We start from the raw sequence: 21827 nt of genomic DNA, 5'->3' as shown, positions 1-21827 counted from the left end.
AGAGATTACAAGAAGAAACAAGCTTTGGTAAAGTGGAAAGGATACAATGATACCTTTAATTCTTGGATCCCAATCAAGGATTTAGTCGATGTGTAAAATCATTTCACGGCCTCACGAATATTCGATGGCGAGTCGATTCAATAAAAAAATCTATTGTTGTGTGCAAGATAAATGATATTCTTACCTCAAAAAGCGTCTACAAACATCAGAACGATGAAAGTGGAGAAATAAATGTTCAAAAATCCCAAAACAGGAGCCATAAACATGAAAACACAAGCTCTTCGCAAAATGGCAACAAAATGGCCGACACGTGTATTAACAAACTAGTGTCCAGTCCGCTTTGGGTTGTGTCATCGTGAACATGCATGAAAGCGCATGCGTGTTAATCCAAATCAAGCAATATTACGCAATATACAGAAAAATAGCACCACAAGTGTAAAAATTTCAGAACTGAGTGTAATATATAGGTAATCGGGCCATTGTTATATAAGTTCACAAACTCTGGTGAAGCTTTAGGGTGGTGTCAGCTGGCCCCTGACTGAAACCTGTTTAACGGCTTGTGCAGATGGTGAATTACTGAGTAGTGTGGGATGTCTTCCAGTAGACGGTACCTCCAGGGTGAGCCCGCTCAGGCCCTACTGGTTTACAGCGGGGTGCTCAGAGTTCGTCCCAGGACTCAACCTCGGTCCCAGAGGTAAACTGGGAAAGGGACAGCCGCCTTATCAGCGGCGGGAAAAAGACCTGGCTGGGGCCAGGCAAGTAAACAGCCAACCGAGCACCCCACGTTCAGGGTTTTGTCCATTTTCGTGACAAGTCACACAACGTCACGCGTGACAGTAACGGCATCCAGTCACACAACAACCATAATGATTATTTTTTTATCCAAATTGGTGTTCAAAAATATTGTATTCATCATTCAAATCAGCGATTGATGAGTTGGTTGGATTTAATCGATGATTGTTTGTGAGTTGGGGGTCAGTTTGGTGTCATTTATGAAAAACCTAAATTTAGGTTTTTGAAAAACCGAGGATAAAAATTTAGGTTTTTGAAAAACCGAGGATTTACGTTTTTTGAGTTCATTGTTGAATCAGGTATGAATTCAGTGAAATTTTCAAAAGTGTGCCGAAAGCCTCATATATCTAACTACTAAAGGCGACGTTAAATAGGCCAAAAATTATGCTGTTTAACCGGGGATCACCATTTGCCGGCTTTATTGTAACGCGACCGGAACCGATTTTGAGCCGTTTGTAATTATACTCTCGGCTGACATAGTTTTTTTTTTTTCCAACATATCTCGAAAATTTGCAAAGCCGAAAACAGAGAATTCGTTTGTGAAGGCGACGATTTAGTTTGGTTCAATGTAAACTTAAATATATATTTAGTACATTGTGCTAAGGCACAAATATTGTTTTCTTCAAAATATCTCAACAGATTACTTAGCTCAATACACTGTTTGATCGCTAACGGACTGTAGATCTATCTGCGAACGACGATTTGTAGGGTAAGAGCCCTCAAATTGACCAAACATTTTGCCCTATTCCACTCAGTTACCGCCATTTTGAAGTGCGATTTTCGAGTATGTTGATTATAATTTCAGTGGTAAACTTCGAGTATTTGTTAATTTCGTTTCCCAGTACTGTTTAATTTTTTTTTACCACAATGAATCACTTTAAGCCGGATAGTGAAAGAATTATGACGAGGGCAAATGAAGAGAAAAGCCTCATTTACCGAGTAAACGCAGTGTACACGTTCTCACAAACTGCACAAGCAACGCGATCGTCGGCCACAAATTCCTGCAAATCAGTATCTTGTGAGATGTGTTATACCTCAAAGCACGACTGAATATACTTTCATTCCTAAATATTCTGTTATGATATCTTTCCCAGGCTCTTCCTAGCTCGATTTCTTACCTAAATCGCCTTTTTATTGCGGAGTTTCTCCGTTTTCCACCGTAACCACCGCCATTAGTGGACGCCATTTTAAAATTGGCACTTCAAACTTGAAAAAATTCAGCCTGAACTTTTCAAGTTTCGATCTGAGGAGTTAGCGCATGCGCTTAGGTGACAGTGTCCCTATAAATCGATCTTGAAACTTAACTAAACTGTTGTCCTCTATTCATTCACCAATTTTTTTTTCTCAAATTGTGTTAGAGTTATGAGTAATTGGTAACAGGAGTTCGTGTCGTCCAATTCTGTCTGTAATCATACCGGTGGTTAACAAAATCGGGCGACCGGCAATTGGACTCCACTCAGTCCTATTAGTGATGTAAAGTTCATATAATGTGTGAAAAAAATTTCAGAAGTTCATCCTCTGATATCCAGAGTCAGATAATCAGCGGGGGCTGGGAAAGTGATCATGCGCTACGAATAGGTGTTATTTTCCCAAGTAGGGTTTGGACTACTATATCATTAATTTAATAATGGAGAGTATGGATGGTGTATCATTCAGTAAGTTACACAGGCTTACTCGAAATAAAAAAATATCCAACTGAAGTGCTCCTATCAGGAGTCGAACCTAATACCTTCCGATTACTAGTTCGGATGCTCACTGAATTGGCAAAGCCGCACACTTGTTGCACAAACTATGTAAGCATATATTGTTAGGTACGAGGTGGCCTCAACTAAAAGCCTGGTGGTTTCTAGAGGTCACCTCGCCATACATTAAACACTCAGTTAATTGTAAATATATCAGAGAAGGCAAAATAAACGCTGACTGCTGACTCTACCACTGCAGCTACAGGAGACTGTTAGGTGCTAAGGCCATTAAACTAGGTTCATGGGACAAAAACACTGCATACAGCTAGGATTGGAATGTCATGTGTGGCATATGCGCCATGGAATAAATGTAACGGAACATTTTAAGCCGGGTGAATAAATGAACGATGCATTATTCAGTAAGTGACACACAGAACACAGTTTAAAACAGTAAGTTATATATATGCCTTAAATCTTCGTCACACGGTAGAGACCCACTTTGCGACCAATAGAAAATGATAATAAAGGCGAATCCTTGCTGACGTCATTGTTTACATTTTTCCTCATTAGCATGCATACGACTTAACTCATAGAAGCCTTAGCCGTATATATGAACCAAATGCAAAAGTTGAAAGAGCTGATTAAGTTAAGCACTTTTTGCAATTTTCAGCTCTTTGCAAGCAATATTGAAGGAAATATCAGCCATCAAAAACTGCGAAATTGCTGGCTGGCAAAAAAAGTAATGAGCCATACATTCTCTGTAAAATTTCGAGTTTGTAGAAGAGAATTTCTCCGAAACCATTCGACGTATTGGGCTCAAATTTTCAGAGAAAACTGAAACTGTTATGCCCTTTCAAAATTTCAGAGTTTTTATTTTATTAGCGTCATCAGATAGTGATTAGCATATGATAATGAGGCAAGAAGTGTAAACAAGGATTCGCCTATACATCTCGAAAACTTTCAAACAAATCAAAACTGAAAGATACTGAGATCCAAAGTTGTCCGAAAACGACGGCCATCTTGGAACCTAAACCCTAAAAACTCCGAAATGCCACCACAATCGACCCAAAAGTAACCAAAACGAATAAAAGAATACTGGAAGTTACTGTGGAAGAGTTACTGTTTCTTCATCTAAAACAAATTTCTTCCCTCCCCCGCCCCCTCCGCCCCCCCCCCCCCCTAAAAAAAACAGTCTCGAAAAAAAGTCACAAGGTTTGATGGAATTTGCGCACATATTAATACAATAAGTTGAATATGTTGAAATTCCGGCGAGAAGTATCCATGCCCACCCCTCCCGCCTCTTCCTCTCCAAACACGGGATTAAACTGCGCGGGCAGCGACCACATTTATTAAAAACTCCAGTTCTCCGCCGTCTTAGATTAGCTACAGCATTTTATTATATTTTGGCCTTTAATTTTATCACTGTGTTAACTTTTTAGTCCCACCAAGCATCACTCATATCTCAGCCAACCAAACTGTGAATGATGGAGATGTTATGATGCTAAATTGTACAGCTGGAGGTTTTCCAGCCCCAAATATCACTTGGACGAGAGTTTCTGATAACAGAGTTGTCATAATGCCCTTGTCCATCAGTGCACAGGATGCAGGGATTTACAGATGTACTGCCACAAACAATATTGGTCAGCCAGCTAGTGCTGATGTCTCCGTTACTGTACAGTGTGAGTTTTAAAAGTCGAGTGAATTCATTTATTTTTTGCGTAAGCTACGATAAAGACGTTAGTTTTAAGATGTATTGAACATGCACAATTTCCTTCTGTTTTGGTATCCTTTTAAAGACGTTCCTTGACATTGATTCTCCTGATTCTTGCTAACATTTAAAAAACGGCTGTTTTTTTTTTCGGTCTTTGTTTTTGTTTATTTTTTTTTTTTTTTTTGGATATTGTAGCTGATTTGATTTTTGTTTCGTTCATCCCTTGCCAATCTCTAGGTCACTTGTTCATGAATGCATTGAATAATTATATGTTGCATAGTTACCACTTAGTTGTTACTTTATCAACAGACGCCGCTACTATTGAGAGCGTTTCCTCCTCCGTGCCCAAGTCATGGGTTGGTCAGACAGTGAGGTTAAAGTGCGTATCAGATGGTGTTCCTACACCAAACCTGTCCTGGTACAATCCTGAAGGAACCAAATTCGACTCTTTGAAGGTCAAAGAAAGCACAGTGGATGTGACAATGAATTCTGATAAAGATTTTGGAGTTTATAAATGTACAGCTGACAATGGATTTGCTCCTGCATCTGACACACTTCGTTTACACCAAATTAGTAAGTAGACTTTTATGTTGTTGTTCTTTTTAATTTAACATATTTCTGTTTAAATATATATAATACGATATTCTTGCGAACTGTGTACTGGCTGTTTTTAGGATTCCAAGTTCAAATCACATGTAGCCACAATTGGTACTATTTATAAGTCACTTGAAGCTTCACTTATGTGAAGGTCACTTTTTTTCTTACACCAGCAATTCTTAGATATATAAACAGATTATAAAACAACTGACTAATCAGTGATAAATAGTATTAGTTAAAAATTGAATGAAGTTTTCAAAACATCGGATTTAGCTTCACAGTCAACTAATTAGTATGAGTGGAAAATATAACCAATATTGTGTTCTTTGGTACTTCGACTGACATTTGCGTGAAACTCAATGGTTTAAAACGAGAAAAAATTATAACATAAACCATGCTTAAACGTCGCTGTGCAGCTTCATCTCTAATTTGATTGTTGGTTTATTTTTGTTGTAGTTTAGGAGAGACCACAGAGTTTTGTTTTGCTTTTTTAGGGGGTGAGGGGGTGAGTCTAGTCTCACCCTACTTTAACATATACAGCCCACTTATGGACGTAGAGCAGTGTAGTCCCGCTCTACGGACACCAATGGTTGTGTATGGTTTTTGTTTTTCTCAGTGGCAGAAATTATTTTAGCGTCAACACCAGGAATCAAACCCGGGCCACATTGGTGGGAGGCAAGTGCTCTCAGCACTGCGCTATCCCTGCTCCCCAACCAAGCTGTATCATTTACAGTGTGCGTCTGGTTAATGGTCTGTTATTGGCGGAAAATAATGTTCTCAGCAATCATTGTTCATCAGGAAAAGGGTAAGCATTTTCGCCACTGCCCCGAGGCACTCATCTTTGGGATGAGTATATTTCTCAAACAATGTATTTAGCAAGAAATGCTTTGTTTTATTTCAGCGGCACCAGGTTCCCCTATCATCACATCAACAGCTGCAGACATTCAAGCCTCTTCACTGACAGTAAGGTGGACTGCACCAGCTGATGATGGAGGGAGTCCTATAACAGCATACCTAGTAGGCATACTACAGGAAAGAAACGTTACTGACCCTACAGGGAGGAGCCTCGAAATTGGAGAGCTACAGAAAAATACCCACTACACTGTGATGGTTTCTGCCAGGAATTATGTGTTTAAAGGAAATGCCAGTCATGAAAAAATGAAGACAAAATTTGAAGGTTAGAATTACTGTGAGCCGACGTAGCTTTACACATTCTCACGGTCCTGTGGTGTCATCCTTGGTCCAAGTTTATGTTCTCTGTTCTCTCGAATACGTTATTTCTAGCCTGGTTTAGGCTTTCAGGTAATGGGGAACTGCGGGGAGATAATTGCCATGCGTCTGAATGATAAAGGCGAGGAAAAATATTGCGAGCGCGCAAAACAAGGTATTGTTGCTTGCAAGGTGTCGCTACCTTTGTCTGTTCTTAAATCTCTCACTCTCTTTGGCTTATATTATTATTACTGCAGGTCATTACTGTGGTAACCAGCAAAACCTTCAACAGTGAATTGCGCCAAATTTCAATTTATTAACTAATAGCTTGGTCACTTTTCCAATACCCACTCAGATGCACCAGAGCCTGTAGTTATCACAGCCGATGTAAAAGATGACGAAGTGACCCTGAAATGGAATGAACCAAATAACAATGGAGCTGTCATCATGCGATATACCATCTACAAACGAATAGGAAATGATGAGCACTGGACGATGGTGGATGTTATAAATGATATTTCCAAACGTGAATTTGTTGTTAGAGTGGAGAAAGGCAAGCAGTACGAATTTGTGGTTACCGCTACAAATAAATATGGAGAAAGTTTAAAGAACAAAGATACAATCAAGATTGTGGTGGTATTTGGAGGTAAGGTACTTCAAATGATGTAAATGTTCTCTTAGTTTTCGGGGATTTTGTAGGATGTTCGATTCGCAAATTCCACAAACGCTTGGAGTAAGAATCTTGTAAAGTCTGCGTTATACAAATCAAGGAAAGAACAAAAGGCAACATTGAGAAGGTCGAAGTTGCTTGGAGATTCTTGGGGAGTGGATATATTAATTAGTTTCCATGTCTAGTTCGTTAACGAAAAGAAATGCTTGATTAACTAGTTAGTGCAGCTGTCTCAAATGCAGCCATGTAGTTAATTAACGCGCCGTTCATGATCACAACGTTTCTTATCCACATTGGAAAGTACATTTTATGTTTTGCGGTTTCGTGTTGGTTTAAAGTAAGGGTTGTTGATATTTGATGCAGTCTTTAAGGCATAAGATCCAGATATCTACCTTTCAAGCCTTGTTAGCGGTATCTGGATTTACTGTAAATAACAACTTATTTTTCCATTTTATTTTCATTTGATCTGTATGTCAATTGGTTAAACTAAAACCACTCATAATATTCCTTGTTCACAAGTTAGTGTAGAAAAGTCATGTATAAAAGGTTTCTCCTATAAGGTATAAGGCCTTTAAGCTGTATCAGCTTTTGTCTTACTTCTAACTCGTTGCATTTCTACGTATATTTCGCAGGTACTTCTAAGCCTCTGGAAAATCAAACAGGTGAGAGGATTTGCTTCCTGTGTAAATATGCTTCTAATTTGTTGTTAATCGTGAGCTCAGAAATAAATAATTTTATTTTATGAATAAAATAAGATAAATTTAAAGAGTGACATTCATATTTCTGTTTATTTACAGGTTCTTGTGCTGATCTTCATGCTGCTTATAATTCTGTTATCATTTTATCGTTGATAATAATTATCATTCTATCCGTTGCGCTCTGGAGAATGCGACGTCCGTGCCCAAGATGCAGGCAGAATGTTATACCTATGGTAAGCTCTCGGTTAGTCTACAGTCTTTTTAGTTAGCAATGAAAGTAAAACAATTGTTATAATAGCTATTTAAGAGAGAATCATTTCCCAACAGTCATTGCATGAACCTTATCTATATGTAAGTAAGGGGATTAAGATTCAAGGTAAGCTCTCTTGCTGATTGTAGCTCCATAATAATAAATTGGAGTTATCGTACTAGCTTTTGAGTTCTAAGCACTTAAAGCATTTGTTAGATACCACTAATGTTGTACTCGCCATTGATACTGAGGATGGTAGTATTGATCCCTAAAAGTATTTGTGATGGAAAGTACTAGATCCTGTCGTGAGCCACCTTAAGACCCTTTCAATATTACGCTATTTCACCTGTCCTTTTCTTTAACGAACTACAGTGAATTACCAACCTTTTAATCCAAGTCTGTAAATGTTTTTTGACGTCTTGTCTTTCACCGATACGAGCTTCAAGCACTTTATTTCAACACACATATATGCTTTTCAAAAAGAAGAAAGATCCTCGCAGTTAATACGCAACTTAAGCAGTTGCCAAAAGAAAGCCTGAAAAAAATTCGGGCTTAAACGGGATTAGAACCCATTACCTCTGCGAAGCCGGTGCACTGCTTTACCAACTGAGCTATCAAGTCAACTGGGAGCTGGTCATATTGTGAGTTGGTAAAATACCCGCGAAGGATGAATAAATGAATGAAAATATATGAAACATATAGTTTGAACTGCGCATAAAAGATCAAATCTTTCTGCTATCTGATCTTTCATCCGCAGTTCAAAATATATGTTTCATATATTTACATTTATATATATATGATTTTGCTGCAGTCTTGTTTTTTCACCTTGTTTGTTACTAGAATCCAATACCTATGCAGGGGAAAGACAATGCACAACCCTTATGCGAGGAGCAGGCGAATGAGGCAACCAGTAATGCAACAGATGTAGTTGGAGACTATATGCCACTTCATCCCTCAGGAAGAAGCTGGGAAATCAGTCGGGAGCAAGTAAGCGTCATCAAGGTTATTGGCAAAGGAGCATTTTCGCAGGTTGCTCAAGCAACAGTAAGAGACATGCGCGGTAGACAGGAAAACATAACAGTGGCTGTGAAAATGCTGAAAGGTGGGTTGGGTTCTTATTGATCTTCGTCACAATCTGCTCTGGCCAGTTGGGCCCAATTAACATCGCATGTTTGAAATTGAACTTTCGATTTCCGTTGCCAATATGGCATCGCAAGTCAACGGACGTTGCTAGTACTTTTTCATCATTTTAATGCAGCTTTCTGCGCACGCCCTTGCCAAAGAAACAACAGTTAGTATCAACTCAGCTTTCACTTGCCTCTACTAGCGTTTGATGGACTTACGTCGACTTGGGTGAAAACGCAGTTAATGGCAAGCTATCGTAGGGACATCGACGTCCATTTTCAACAGATTCAGTACTGTTCAACATAACAACATAAGTTTCGATACAGCTAAACTAGGAACATTCCTTAATTTTTTACAGGATAGTAAAGCTAGCAAACCCACGCGCGAGCGTTCGCGTGGTCTGCTTGCGTTACTATCACGAAAAAATGTAAGGCACTTCTGCTACTCTACGATACAGTATTCTTGGACGAGTTCTTGTTCTTTTAAAAACATGTTATGCCAATAATGAAGAGACTTGTGTGAAAAATTTCCCAGCACAATAATCTTGGTAACGTTTTAACTTTTGCTTCTCTGCAGAAAATGCTCCTGATTCAGACAGAAAGGACTTACTCTCAGAACTTGAGTTGATGAAAAAAATGAAACCTCATCCCCACGTGATCAAGCTGATAGGATGCGTCACAAAGAACGGTAATAGAATACAGCTTCTGCATCCTTATGGAGACTTACTTACCTTCTGTACACATACTAAACATTTTGTTAGTAGAAAGGAACAACGCGCATATTTTAAAGGCTACCTTTCTAGCTCGATTGCACAGGAGCATGTCCACGTGTTTCCCATTTCCTAACATGTAATTTATTTTCTATAGATCCCTTGTTAGTCCTTATTGAATATGTCCCGTTTGGTGACCTGCTGGGATACTTGAGAAAGAGTCGAGGGCTGAACGACACATACTATAAGGACCCGGATGTAAAGCCGAAGACCAATCTGACCGCCGAACAGTTGATGAAGTTCGCTTGGCAGGTTGCTGATGGAATGTGTTACTTGTCTTCGAAAAAGGTTTGTTTGAATTATGGTCTGCGCTTAGCAACTACATAGTATGTGACGTATAGTTCCCTATCGCGCATGCGAGATATACGTCATGGTATCGTCACTTCCTGTCTTTCATTTTAGCATGTCGCATCATCAACTCCGCCACTAAGGTAGTTTTCTCCCATCTTGTTTAAGAATCGAAGGTCTTGGTTAACTTTTAGCGCTCCACTGCAGCTTTTGTCATTGAAATAGGCAAGTTGTGGGATAAAGTGCTTATTATCGTTTTGCAAACAAACCGTCGGTTGACGCAAAAACGTGCCAAGCGGCAAAATCTCCCGCCAATTTGTGCGCACGCGTGTTCTAGCCAGCTAAGAAAAAAAGAAAATGATGCCCTGATGAAAATTATTAACGCAAATTGTAAACAATTTTCATCTGGACTGTACGTAAATAAATCTTTTTATTTAGATTATCCATCGCGACCTAGCGGCGAGAAATGTTCTTGTTGGCGAAGGAGAGAAGTGTAAAGTGACAGACTTTGGGATGGCAAGGAGTGTACAGCAGGATGATATTTACACCAGAAAAAGTCGGGTAAGGGTTGAAAATAGAATTAATTTGAAAGAAGTTTTATTCTTAATGAGTTTTCTCACAAACCTTGAGTTTTGGTTTTGCAAAGACTAGACTCAAATACAAAGTGCCACTTTCATTGTGAATGTTGCCTCACCACCGGTATCCTTAAATTTCTTTTCATAGGGCCGACTGCCTGTGAAGTGGACAGCTTATGAGGCCTTGTTGTATGGAGTATACACCACACAAAGTGACGTGTCAGTATTCATTTGAAACTTAACAGCATTGGTTTTTTGATAAGATGTTCAGCTGTATGTTAAAGAAGGCCTTCATCCCTACAACTTTCTCCACCCCAAGTCAATTGTTTAGTCCTTCCTTCCTTCCTTCCTTTTCCTTCCTTCCTCGCCTTCCTCGCTCCTACCGCCCTCCTATTTTCTTTCCTTTTTTCCTTCTTCAGTCCTCCATGATTTATTTGTTTATTGGTTCCTTTTGCAGGTGGAGTTACGGTATTCTTCTTTATGAAATTCTCACTATCGGTAAGTTTTGTCTTACTCCCGAGTTAAATAGTCATACGGAGGAAATACTCCCACCAAGTGATAGAGAAAGACGTTGGCACAGTGCTCATTGTCTTAAATGAACAATTACACTGGCACATATTAAATAACAACATAAGGCATAATAAAGTGAGTAATATTATCTTATTCCAGGCGGATCTCCATACCCGAACATAAATGCTCGAGATATTGCCGGGAAAATCCAAGAAGGATACAGGATGCCAAAACCAAGACATGTGGATAGCAAACTGTAAGTAGCTTTTGTTCCAAAATGTCAAGAGGAAAAAACAATTTTATTTAAAGAGACAGCCATGGAAGTTCTCGATTTTAGGGATTTCAAATGCACGGATACAGACGGTCTTCATCATATGATCGTCGACCCTCCTTACTGAAGTCTACATTTCTGTGGCTACTATTGTTTTGAAATTGTGATATTGCTACCTACCACGTGATCGTATTCATTACTGGGCGTTGTTTAGTTTGTCCCACTAAATTGACTTATTCATCAACAAAGTATTGGGATTTTTTTTGTCACCTTTCGTAATTTTCATCCTCTCACCGTATTTCCAGCCAGTGTGAGAGATTCAGATAAAACATTCTAAAATGATGCAAGAGCTCTCTTGCCTAGTGCCTTCACCTGCCAGGCCAAAGAAGGTTGAAAGATAACCGGTAACACTAATTGGATTCCCCGGACTCTGTACAGTTGCCCATAGGTCTCACCAGAGACCCGTAGGCCACTTTGGAAGTTTGCATCCTCCAACTTATTGCTTATGCTACACTGTGAAGATAAGTTTTGAATTTTTGTAGCTTTATTGAATAACAATCTGAAACCTCCATTATTGCTGTACAAAGACACATGCACCTTGACAATTCCAAAGCTCTCTAACCGGCAATGATTGGACTCGTTGATTTAGAATACTAAATTTGAGTTGATCTAAATTACAATTTCTGTTATTTTGATGGTTTAGGTTCGAGATCATGCTAAAGTGCTGGGAAGAAAACCCAAATGATCGAAGTACTTTTGATGAACTTAGGAAGACCATAAAAAATTTTTGGAAAAAGCACAAGGTAAGGGGATACTGTTTCTTACAATAACTGTCCAAATTCCAGCGCGCTGATTGGCTGGTAGTTATTGTCTATAAGAGTACAGACAATAAAAATGACGTCAGATGTAACGCGCGCGCTTTCTCAACGAAAAAAAAATTGCCAATTTCGCTCGTACTTTTTCCATGTTATTGTAAAACACAAATCGACGGCAGTTTTGTATGGTCTTTACTCCTATAGACCATAAAATGACGCCATAAAATGTCCAAAACTTGGAGGTGAAACCACTCGCCTGCGGCTCGTGGTTCCACTTGAGTTTTGAACATTTTTTGACGTCATTTTATGGTCTATAAGAGTATAGACAATAGAAAACTGCCGTCGATTTGTTAAATAGATACTAAACAAAGATAGCGATCGAATTAATTAAAAATGGTGTTGGAACGGCGAAGTTGTATAGGTTAGTACAGTCCATAGGACTGAACCTTATTAAAACTGTATTAAATTTATTATCTATCACCGGCCCTTTTTGGGAAATATGTCCAGCTTCGGCTTAACTTTAAATGCAAAGCGGAAGTATGATTTTCTTAATGATTATAACGTGGGCTCTAAAACGAAACTTTTCTGCCTTAGGAGGCGTTTTCTTAGTTTTCTGATATTAATCAATTGAATAGAGATGTCTTTTCAATCAGGAAACTGCAGAATGAAACCATAAAAACAACCGCGATGTATCAGTACGTTTGTTAGGCTCACTGCGTGAGTACACATTCAGAACGTTTCAGTTCTGACACCTACCTATGCCTCGCAGCTTCTAATAAAACTTTAAATTAGTGCATTAGTGCACTGTCAGCTCTCTTTAAAAGAAAAAGAAAAAAAGAAAGAAAGAAAAAATTCAAGACATCTTTCCAACCTTGCGGCAAATTCAGAAAATCGAACTTTTAGCAATTTTTCTAGGCAGATTTTTACGAAGTTTAGGACCTGAAGATTAAGATCAATTTGCGTGCATGATACGTAGGTTTTATTGCCCTTTATGATTACATCAAGTGTATCAACTAAAAACAAAAAACTTTGTTGTCGGAATTCGCCTATTCCTTAAGGATGGATTTTGGATTTGTAAATATCCAGATATATAGACTAACCCAATCTCAAGTAACGACCACATCTTGAATGGAAACTTACTTTTACTTACTTACATTTCCTCAGTAAAGCCTACATCAAGCTCCTACGTTCTTTAACGAAATTCCCCCCCCCCCCCCTTTTTTTTTTGGTTTTGTTTTGGTTTTTTATTATCTTTTTTTAGTTCTCTTTTTCTTGAGTATTGGAGATTCTGGAAGCTAGGGAAAATGAGGTGAATTCTTAGAAATAATTATACTAATATTGGGACTATTTATTTTTTTCCGTTTTAGACGTACGTCAATCTGAGTGACTACGACAACACACTGTACCAGAACCTTGGTGACCTGACAGCTGAGTAGCGCTAATGGTAGAGATGTCCATATAACAGCAATGACAACAACAACAAGAATACGCATCTCGTTGATTGTAGTTTTTCCTTCGGAAAAAATCATGTAGTGTTTACTGCTGGCGATGAATTAACGACAAACTAATTGCGAATAGTGTTGACGCCCAGATAAAAAGTAAAATTTAATGTGCAAATTTATAATTTTCCTTCAACTCTCAAGTCTCGTCGGATCAAAAATGCATTTTCAAATATGGACAGTTACAGTATTAACTTAACTCTTTCCTGCCGAAGGAAATGTCGAATTTTCCTTCATCGTTAACTATGAACTGGGAGACCACATGTGATATACCATTTAAAAGGTATTTTCTCGGGTGTGCTATAAATCACACCAACAGAGATGGAGGAAGTCACATATTAGAGTGAGAAAAGTCCAAAACGAAAGAAGAAAAACATTGAAAATTTTCCTATTCGTTGTATATACTGGGTATTCCGGTAAACTATAGCTTAATGTTCAGCTCTCAGTGCATTGCTTGTTCTAAGATATCAACTGGGCCCTTAACATACAAAGGAAAAAAAAAACAAAAGTTTGAGAGGTGGTAAATCAAGTTTCATATAGGAGGGGGGCATGATTTTATGCCTTCAGTTTGTAGATCTTTCCAAGATCTTTTGGTTGTGCAAATTTCACACAGATTGACCAAATACTGAGCTCATAATTGTGTCTTGTGCCATATGGCACTATTGGGGGGGAAAGGGTTAAGATAAGATGTACACTGTTTACTTAACATAATAGTTTCATTATACTGTCAATTATCAATTACAGAGAATCTTAAGTTAGCGAAATACTTCCCGGTGTTTATAAATCAGATTAAATATCCTTCCTCGCCTCGTGTTTGATACATAGTATGATGCTCAGGAAGAGAGTCACGTCCTCAGCTTTAATGAATTATATAGCGTGGTTATTAAATAAAGGAAACACCCAATGAATGAAAATCATAATCGTCTTTATATATCACAAAGCTCATTTCCCAGATTGGATAGCATCCACTTCATTTTATCTTGCTTTTATAGATTTGCACTAAAAGGATTGATTTTTGTTTACTATTGTTCTGATTTTCTGTCAGTGGTTTGAACCCAGGAGTCATGTAATAAGTACCTATATGATGATCATCAGAGTGAGTGAGTCCTGAGAAGGACTGTTTGAGGTGACAGTGACTGACGCTTCTACAACCTGAGCGGAAGTCATCTTCAGAGTCAAATAAATTGCGGAATGTCAGTACTGGTGGTAAAAATGTATAAATGTATAAGTGATATGGTTTAAACGACTAATTTTACCTACAATAGATCAAGAACTTGTGACTTACAAAAAACGGATCGAAACGCAGAAATCACTTTTCATAGTCCTCACAGCCATTTCGTTGACCAATCAGGTCAATAACGAGAGACATTTATACCATCTACTCACGTCAACGTTCCGCAATTTACTCGATTTTAATTACGACTTTCGCTGAGGTTGTAGAAATGTCAGTCAATGTCTCCTCAAACAGTCCTTCTTATATGACTACACTGACCTCTCAGGGTAGAGAGGTATTTTTCTATTTCCATAAAATCCGCGTCATTGCTATTGAAAGGGAAACAAAAATTTTGATTCAACGTTTAAAAGCCATCTTACAGAGGGGGTAGTGGAACAGTAGTGCCAACGGTAAGCCGTTTTCTGACAGTTTATTAACAACCGTGACCATACAACTCGCTGCAAACTCAAATGACGTACAGTAATGACTCGATTTAACGTCCTACTTCCACTTAGTGGCCCCCTTCTATTTGGCGCTCCTCCATTAGTGTCTCTTGATTAATTAGCCCCCCTCTCCCCCCAACCCCCTACCTGCCGCAAATTCCATGCAGGAAAGAGCGTTCCTATTGTATCAGAGGACAAAAAAGACTGATCTGCTTTCATTTGACTTTCTTCAACTGAGAGGTGAATGATATATTTTATTCTATTCTACTATATCATTTTATTATGAGACAGAAAAATCTTGACTTGACGTTAAACGACAAATATAAACTTGTGTCATTACAATTTACAATACCAACGATATTTTTACAGAAAAACCTAGCCTCAAAGGTCTTAAAGGTACAAAGCCCGGAAGCGATTTATTGCCATCCCCCCTCCCCCCCCCCCCCCCCCCTCCACCCAACTCCTACTCGAACTAAGAACTGGGTTAATGCATTTGTGTTAGCTGGCCGCGGACAAATAGCAGAGTAGTGAAGCCACACTATGCAAGAAGCAGGCATTTATGTTGTGAAATTAAATATCATATATTTATCCATATTACCATGTACATTTTTCCCTTCATTTTCCCTCACACTGATCTAAGCGTAAGAGAGTGTAGCATTTATTTAAAACACTGCCCAGTTTTTAGTACCGTAAATTTCCTCTCTGAGGAAATTGATACTATTCGCTTTTTACCTCAGATCAAAACGCTTGTGTTTGGAAATATAGTCAAGATCTCCGAATTCTCGTTATCTGAAAACCTTTGTATTTACAAATGAACGGACGTTGTACAATATAAATTAACCCTTTGAGAGGCGGCAAACGTAGCTGGGAACGTTCCATCGTCCAATGGCGATGAGTGGAGAAAATTGAATTAATTTGGCAGGCCTAAACAAATGGCAAACTTGACTCCATATTCCCAAGTGGCAAACTGCCTGTGCGGAATGTGACAGCAAAAACAGACACCGTGAATATATTATCAAGCGGAGAGATTTTCAGTGCATTTGTAAGGCGGATGGTCAAAAGGACTTGACTTGGTGGTTTTATTTCTCCTCAGAAAGGGAATCCAAGGTGCTGGAGACTGGTAAGAGTTTTCCTTAAATACTGTATTTTGTACTACTAAGAATTTTGGGGAAAATCTGCGGACAAATGCGCGTTTCTTAGGATGAATGTAAAGTCTTTTGTTTCACGGCTTTACATGAGGCTAAAAATGCTTTAGGACTGACTCTGTTTGCCGTATGTTTTCAATTACTCAGCCTCTTTCAATAACGCTTTTGGTAGCGTCAGCATCTGGGATAAGAGGTGATCTGGCTGCATTCTTCTGCTATTTGTTCCCCAGCAAACAAGGATATGTTAGAAAATATTTTTTTGGTAACTTGTTGACATCAACTGTTTATCGCCTTACCGCCATCTTGTTTTGTCGCGTCAAAAAACGCGCCAAAGCGAGGCTTGGCGTGTTCAAATTAACGCGCGAATAAGCCGCGAAATCTAGTCGACGTAAAATTAAAGGGGAAGTATCACGAAAATTTGATGTCATTTCAAAACCCAAAAATGTTTGTCTGACAACAGAAACAAAAAAAAAAAAATTGTCTATTTTTGTTATAAAATATTACCCAGTGCAATAAAACGGTCGATTAGTGCCTCTGGCCAGAGACAGAGTAAGTCGGAATGGTTGAAACTTGAAGTTTTCGTATTTTTGTTTCCAACTGCGCTAGAACAGAGTACGAGTTGTTCCTGTCAAGAATTGAGTTGATTTCTTTCCTCTCGTTGTTCTAGAATTATTTTGTAGCAAAATGAAGGTCTCATTTCACCATTTTTAACAAAAGAGGTCAAAAACCCCATGACACTTCCCCTTTAAAACCAATGACTTCAGTTAAAGGATTCTGGGAAAAATTAAAAAAAAATAATTTATTTATTTATTTTATTTATTATTATTATTATTATTTTTTTTTTTGTAGAAAAGTTCGTAAAAGAAAACCTCCCGATAAAAAGCCACGCTTACGAGGGGTTACACATTTTTCAAAACGGTGAACAACACCATAAAACTTAATGTTGTGTTCGGCCATGGTTCAGAAACAAACGTTACTTCCTTCAGGTGTAGTTGTGCAGCAGGTCAAGGCCGGAATAAAAAGGCCTCGTAAGCGTGAATTTTATCGGGAGATTTTTCCCTTCACGTTCAATTCCCTGTCTAGACGTCTATCTAATTTTGCGCAGCACGTCCCCCACCCCCCCCCCCCCCCCCAAAAAAAAAATTCCAGAATGCTTGCTTTGGATAAGAAGTATTTTTTTTTTCAAAAGAAAACGAGATATTTTGATTACTTGGTCGCGATTTGGTAAGATAATGACCAGAACATGTCAATTCGAGGCTCTTAATTTCCCGCGAACATCGGAAAATAACTAATGTGTCAATCTCAGTGTCATTTAAAGTATTTCCTGTCTCCTTCATTGATCGATTGGCTAGTAATAGTTAACGCGAGTTGAGTTAACTCACTTTTATTTCTCATTTTTTCTTAATGAATGCAGCAAATAACAGTTACCACACATATTTAAGCTTTATGAACGTAGTCTGATTTTTTTTTTTCAGACATGTTAGGCAAGAATAAGGCCGCAATTGTTTATTGCCTTACATTATGCAGGACAATAAAAAAAACTCCCTCGAATGTTTTCATCATTTCTTTAAGAAATTTTTTTTTTGTTTCCAAAATATCTTACCAACAGCCTTTAATTAGTTAACATTAACAAAGCACTATACGTCAAGAAGGGAACCTCAAATTGGCCCAAGTACATAACATGAAGCATTTCAGGAGTAATAAACATATAAATAAACCGACCTAACCAATCCTCATTCAGGTAGCATTATTTTTTCTATTTCATTTTCTCCTTCTTTCATACCTGAAAACAATAACAACTGGACGGCAACTGGAATTTGCTATTATATAAAGAGGCCTTCCACATCAAGCGCCAATCGCCACTGATCACTTAACAAAGGATTAAAATCCAGCAGGGAACTTTGCCTGTTTTCTTGAGTATACCTTGTGTAACTAATTAAGCTCCTAATTTTGTATGCATTTTTAGTCTGATGATGGTATAGTTTATAAGCAGCAGCAGCAACGACTAAACAAAGATAAATCTACTCAGACAAAAAGTTTTTTGTGTGACTTCGAAGCATTGCCGTTTACATATACCCTCATCTACGGTGGTCTCTCAACCAATTAGAGTGCTCGTGAAATCGATTTTATCTAAATCAAAACGTACTGTAGATATGGATAAAGATCACATAACAGTTGCAAGAATAAGGCCAATGCAACCTCCTATGATGACTGTCATTCCAGTATCCGATGGACTTGAATTGGTTTGAGTCTTTGGGGTTGCCCCTCCAGGATCACCTTAATTTAGAAAAGATCAGAATATACAAACGGTTAGTAATATAGACCCCTTAAGCTACACGATAGGAAATTATCTTAGAAAATCCATGAACTGATGCGTAAACCAATTTGTTTAGGTTATACCTTGACGTTTCACTGCCTGAGAAAAAGCAGGGTTTATGAAAAGAAGGGAGAATGTTCCGAAGTAGGAACTTTTGCATAGTTTTACAGAAAAAGCGAAGCTACTCGGTAGAATTGTTCTGCATTATTAGGATCAACGCGAACACAGAAATACGAGCTCGAGGCTATATATCTTTTTACAATAGTGCAAATAATCTGGCAATCTGGAAATCGTCTAGAGGAAAACGATCTTGTAAAAACTTATCAAGTTTAAGCGACTTAATGAATCGTATAAAACCTACCTGAAGGAGTTGCTGGTCTCATTGTAGTACCTAAGGAATGGATAAAATGAAAGAGTCATTGGCATGACTACCCATCAAACTTTAAAAGAAAATTTTACTCAAATGTGCCAAGGGAAGATGCAATTTACTAAACTCATAAGTTAATCCAAAAACATCATTTACATAATACGACATGGACATATTTTAAGTTTGTTTGCATTTCATGGAGGAAACATGAGCTTGTCAGTTTTGGGAATGCCAACCAATCAATAAGCAAGTTTAAAAGCTCTCAGATATGACAGGAACATCTTCTTACTTAATTCAAAATGAAAACTGACTCGATCAATTTTTATATCAAGTATAAATCATGGCCTTGAAAATATTGGTCTATGATTAACTTGACATTACGTGTGAGGCCATTCAACGTACTGAGATGCACCAGACTTACGAACCAGAATTAGTATTCCCACCAGCGCGTGTTAATTCGGCTTCAAGGGTGAAATCGCATCGCACATGACTTGTACTGAAATGAAAAATTTGGACCACTATCATAAAAAAAGGCTCTTTTGCGTAGATGTCCTCTTTTAAGTACTTTTCTTGTTGCTGTTCTTAAAGTCAAGTTGACACCAGTCTCCTGTAATTCAGTGGTAGGGCAACGTCGTTGTGATTCACAAAATAAAATTAGTCGCCTTCTGTCTGAGGTGGAAGCTGCCGATCTCAAAAAGAGAATGTCACATCTACACATACTTAGATTTATGTCAAACTTACTGACAACTGTCAATGGTCCAAGCTTGCCATCCGTTATGCCATTGAGGAGCGGCTGCAATGGATCACCGAACAGTAGCTGAACAATGGCTACCACACCAGTACTACCATTCCTAGAAAAGAAGAAAATCGGGAGGATATAAAAAAATTGAAATTCTTAAGTAAAAAAAAATTCAAAAAATTTATAGTAAAAAAACCCCAACAACGACAGGAATTTTAACATTTATTCTTGCATTTTACAAGTTCTCCGTGATTGGCTAAGAACTCTTTTGACTCACCGTCCCCCCTTCCCTCCTCCACGGTCCGACCCTTACTACTCAGATTTATCATAATTAAGCACTTACCTGAATTCCTCTATGGCCAGTTCGTAAAGCTCTTTCTGTGGGGATTTTGTATAAACGCTTGCAATCTGTTGGCAAAAATATAGAACTGGAGTAAGCAATACAAAGTGGAAAGATAATATTTGTGTCTAACACAAACTAAGTCAGTTGATATAATTCCTCACAACAATGCTACCTTTCTCTTCCAATACTCATTACCTTTTTACCCTTCTTTCGGGGAAAACTGTACGTAGCTCTGCTTTCGTTTGTTCATTTACTGTTTTGTAAATCAAAGGGTCACCATTTATGCAGCGGGATTTTCTCGCATGCAGCCAGTCAACGACCTTTTTAAAATTATTTTTAAAATGAAACTTTACCTAAGACAGGCTTTCTTTTCGCAACTGCTTAAGAGCAACTTTCCCTAACCACCGCGTGAGGGGCGGCACAAGGTCGGAAAAATGGACCCCTTGATATTTCGTCCAGAGATAACCTATGGTATGCTAAGAATCGTGATATAAGTTTTAGGTTCTAGAGTTTTTACATTTTTGAGAAAATTACGAAAAACCGTCGACAACCGGTGAAGCCGAAAAATCACAGGAATGAGGTCAAATTTCATGATCAGATAATCGAACTCGCGTGAAGGCGCATAGCAAATTATGGTTTTTCTTAGTTTATAATTATATTTAGGAGGTATTGCTAAGCTGCTTTGATGATGGTTTAGACTTACAATTGTAATTCCGAATTCCTGGAGAGCAAGCGAAGAGAACCGAAATTTGTAAACTTTGAAAATCAAAAATTCCATACCGTTTTCAAACATCTCAAAACATACTCGGTATTACGTAGAATTCTTTCAAAATTCAATTCTAGCAAGTAAAAGAGCTGTTTGTGAACGTGATATAATTTTTTTCTTGGCAAAAGTTATTTGTGAGGCGAGCGGCCCCATGCAAGTTGACCCAATTTGACCTTTCGAAGAGATCTTGTTTAACCAGGAAATGTAAACAATTCTACTATCCTTAGCTCGCTTTCTGAGCAAACCATTGTAAAACCCTGCCATTTCCCATTAAAACTACCCAATTAACCTGAGATAATACTTCGGTTACAGCTTACCTTCCAAATGGGTGTTTGAAGGCAAATAATTTTGATGTTCTTCGCTAATTTTCCCGTGTCTTGCTGCCGTGCTTAGCCACCGGCCTTTTCATCACTACGGCATTTTCTAAGCGTCACCTCTTTCTGGGTTGTCCAATATTTTTGTAGGACCTGGATCCATGTCTTGCATATAAAGCATCCTCTGGTTATCTACTGAGTTTTGTATTGAATATTTCTAATGAAAAGAGGCAAGAAAGTGAAGGAACTAATTGAACTGAAAAACAGAGGCAGATCAATGTCACGCAATCTTTACATTCAAATGATCACGTGCCGCAAATACATCCGCGTGGATATTTTTGTCTTGCTCTTGCTCATTTCTTCATTTTCTTCTTTACTAGTATACAATGTTTTCCTTTTGATTTTCGTAACTTTTTTATTTGTAAGCACAAGCCTATTTCGAAGGAGAGTTCTTTGTATACAATACTTTGAGTCGGTGTATATGCACGCACCACATTTACTTTTCCCATTTATTTCGAGTGACTGTGCAACAAACTAGAAATCCTATCTAGTTTTAGCTCCAAAAGTCAAATGCCTGGGAAGGTCCATTGCTAATGTTTTCCTAAAGCAGAAGAAAGGGAATAGTAATATATATCTGAAAAAGGGCTAGTTACTGGTCGCAAAGCGAGTTTTTGTAATTTGTATTAATTGTATTTACCGATTTGCCCATGGCAGGTGAA

At 38.2% G+C, this 21827-nt stretch overlaps 2 protein-coding genes across 2 annotated transcripts in view; one reads left to right on the top strand and one right to left on the bottom strand.

Annotated features, from left to right (window-relative positions):
• LOC146451024 (fibroblast growth factor receptor 3-like) overlaps positions 1-14787 on the top strand; it is a 43500-nt gene extending 28713 nt beyond the window's left edge. The window contains exons 3-17 of the mRNA XM_085099675.1: positions 3914-4153; positions 4495-4758; positions 5684-5959; positions 6347-6637; positions 7294-7323; positions 7459-7592; positions 8450-8711; positions 9311-9421; positions 9601-9791; positions 10230-10352; positions 10515-10585; positions 10824-10864; positions 11036-11132; positions 11851-11950; positions 13330-14787. Of these exons, the coding sequence (XP_084955801.1) occupies positions 3914-4153; positions 4495-4758; positions 5684-5959; positions 6347-6637; positions 7294-7323; positions 7459-7592; positions 8450-8711; positions 9311-9421; positions 9601-9791; positions 10230-10352; positions 10515-10585; positions 10824-10864; positions 11036-11132; positions 11851-11950; positions 13330-13398 (2300 nt within the window). The 3' untranslated portion in view covers positions 13399-14787. The remainder of the gene's footprint in view (positions 1-3913; positions 4154-4494; positions 4759-5683; positions 5960-6346; positions 6638-7293; positions 7324-7458; positions 7593-8449; positions 8712-9310; positions 9422-9600; positions 9792-10229; positions 10353-10514; positions 10586-10823; positions 10865-11035; positions 11133-11850; positions 11951-13329) is intronic.
• Positions 14788-17630: 2843 nt separating this feature from the next.
• LOC146451020 (cell adhesion molecule DSCAML1-like) overlaps positions 17631-21827 on the bottom strand; it is a gene marked incomplete at its 5' end in the record, with an annotated part of 102016 nt that continues 97819 nt past the window's right edge. The window contains 4 exons of the mRNA XM_085099661.1: positions 17631-18539; positions 18941-18970; positions 19667-19797; positions 20029-20093. Coding sequence (XP_084955787.1) covers positions 18427-18539; positions 18941-18970; positions 19667-19797; positions 20029-20093 — 339 coding nt within the window. The remainder of the gene's footprint in view (positions 18540-18940; positions 18971-19666; positions 19798-20028; positions 20094-21827) is intronic.

The sequence above is a fragment of the Pavona decussata genome, unplaced genomic scaffold, assembly GCF_977016875.1.
Source record: "Pavona decussata unplaced genomic scaffold, jaPavDecu1.1 SCAFFOLD_409, whole genome shotgun sequence".
NCBI classification, from domain to species: Eukaryota; Metazoa; Cnidaria; class Anthozoa; order Scleractinia; family Agariciidae; genus Pavona; species Pavona decussata.
This window is presented reverse-complemented; position numbering and strand designations above follow the sequence as displayed.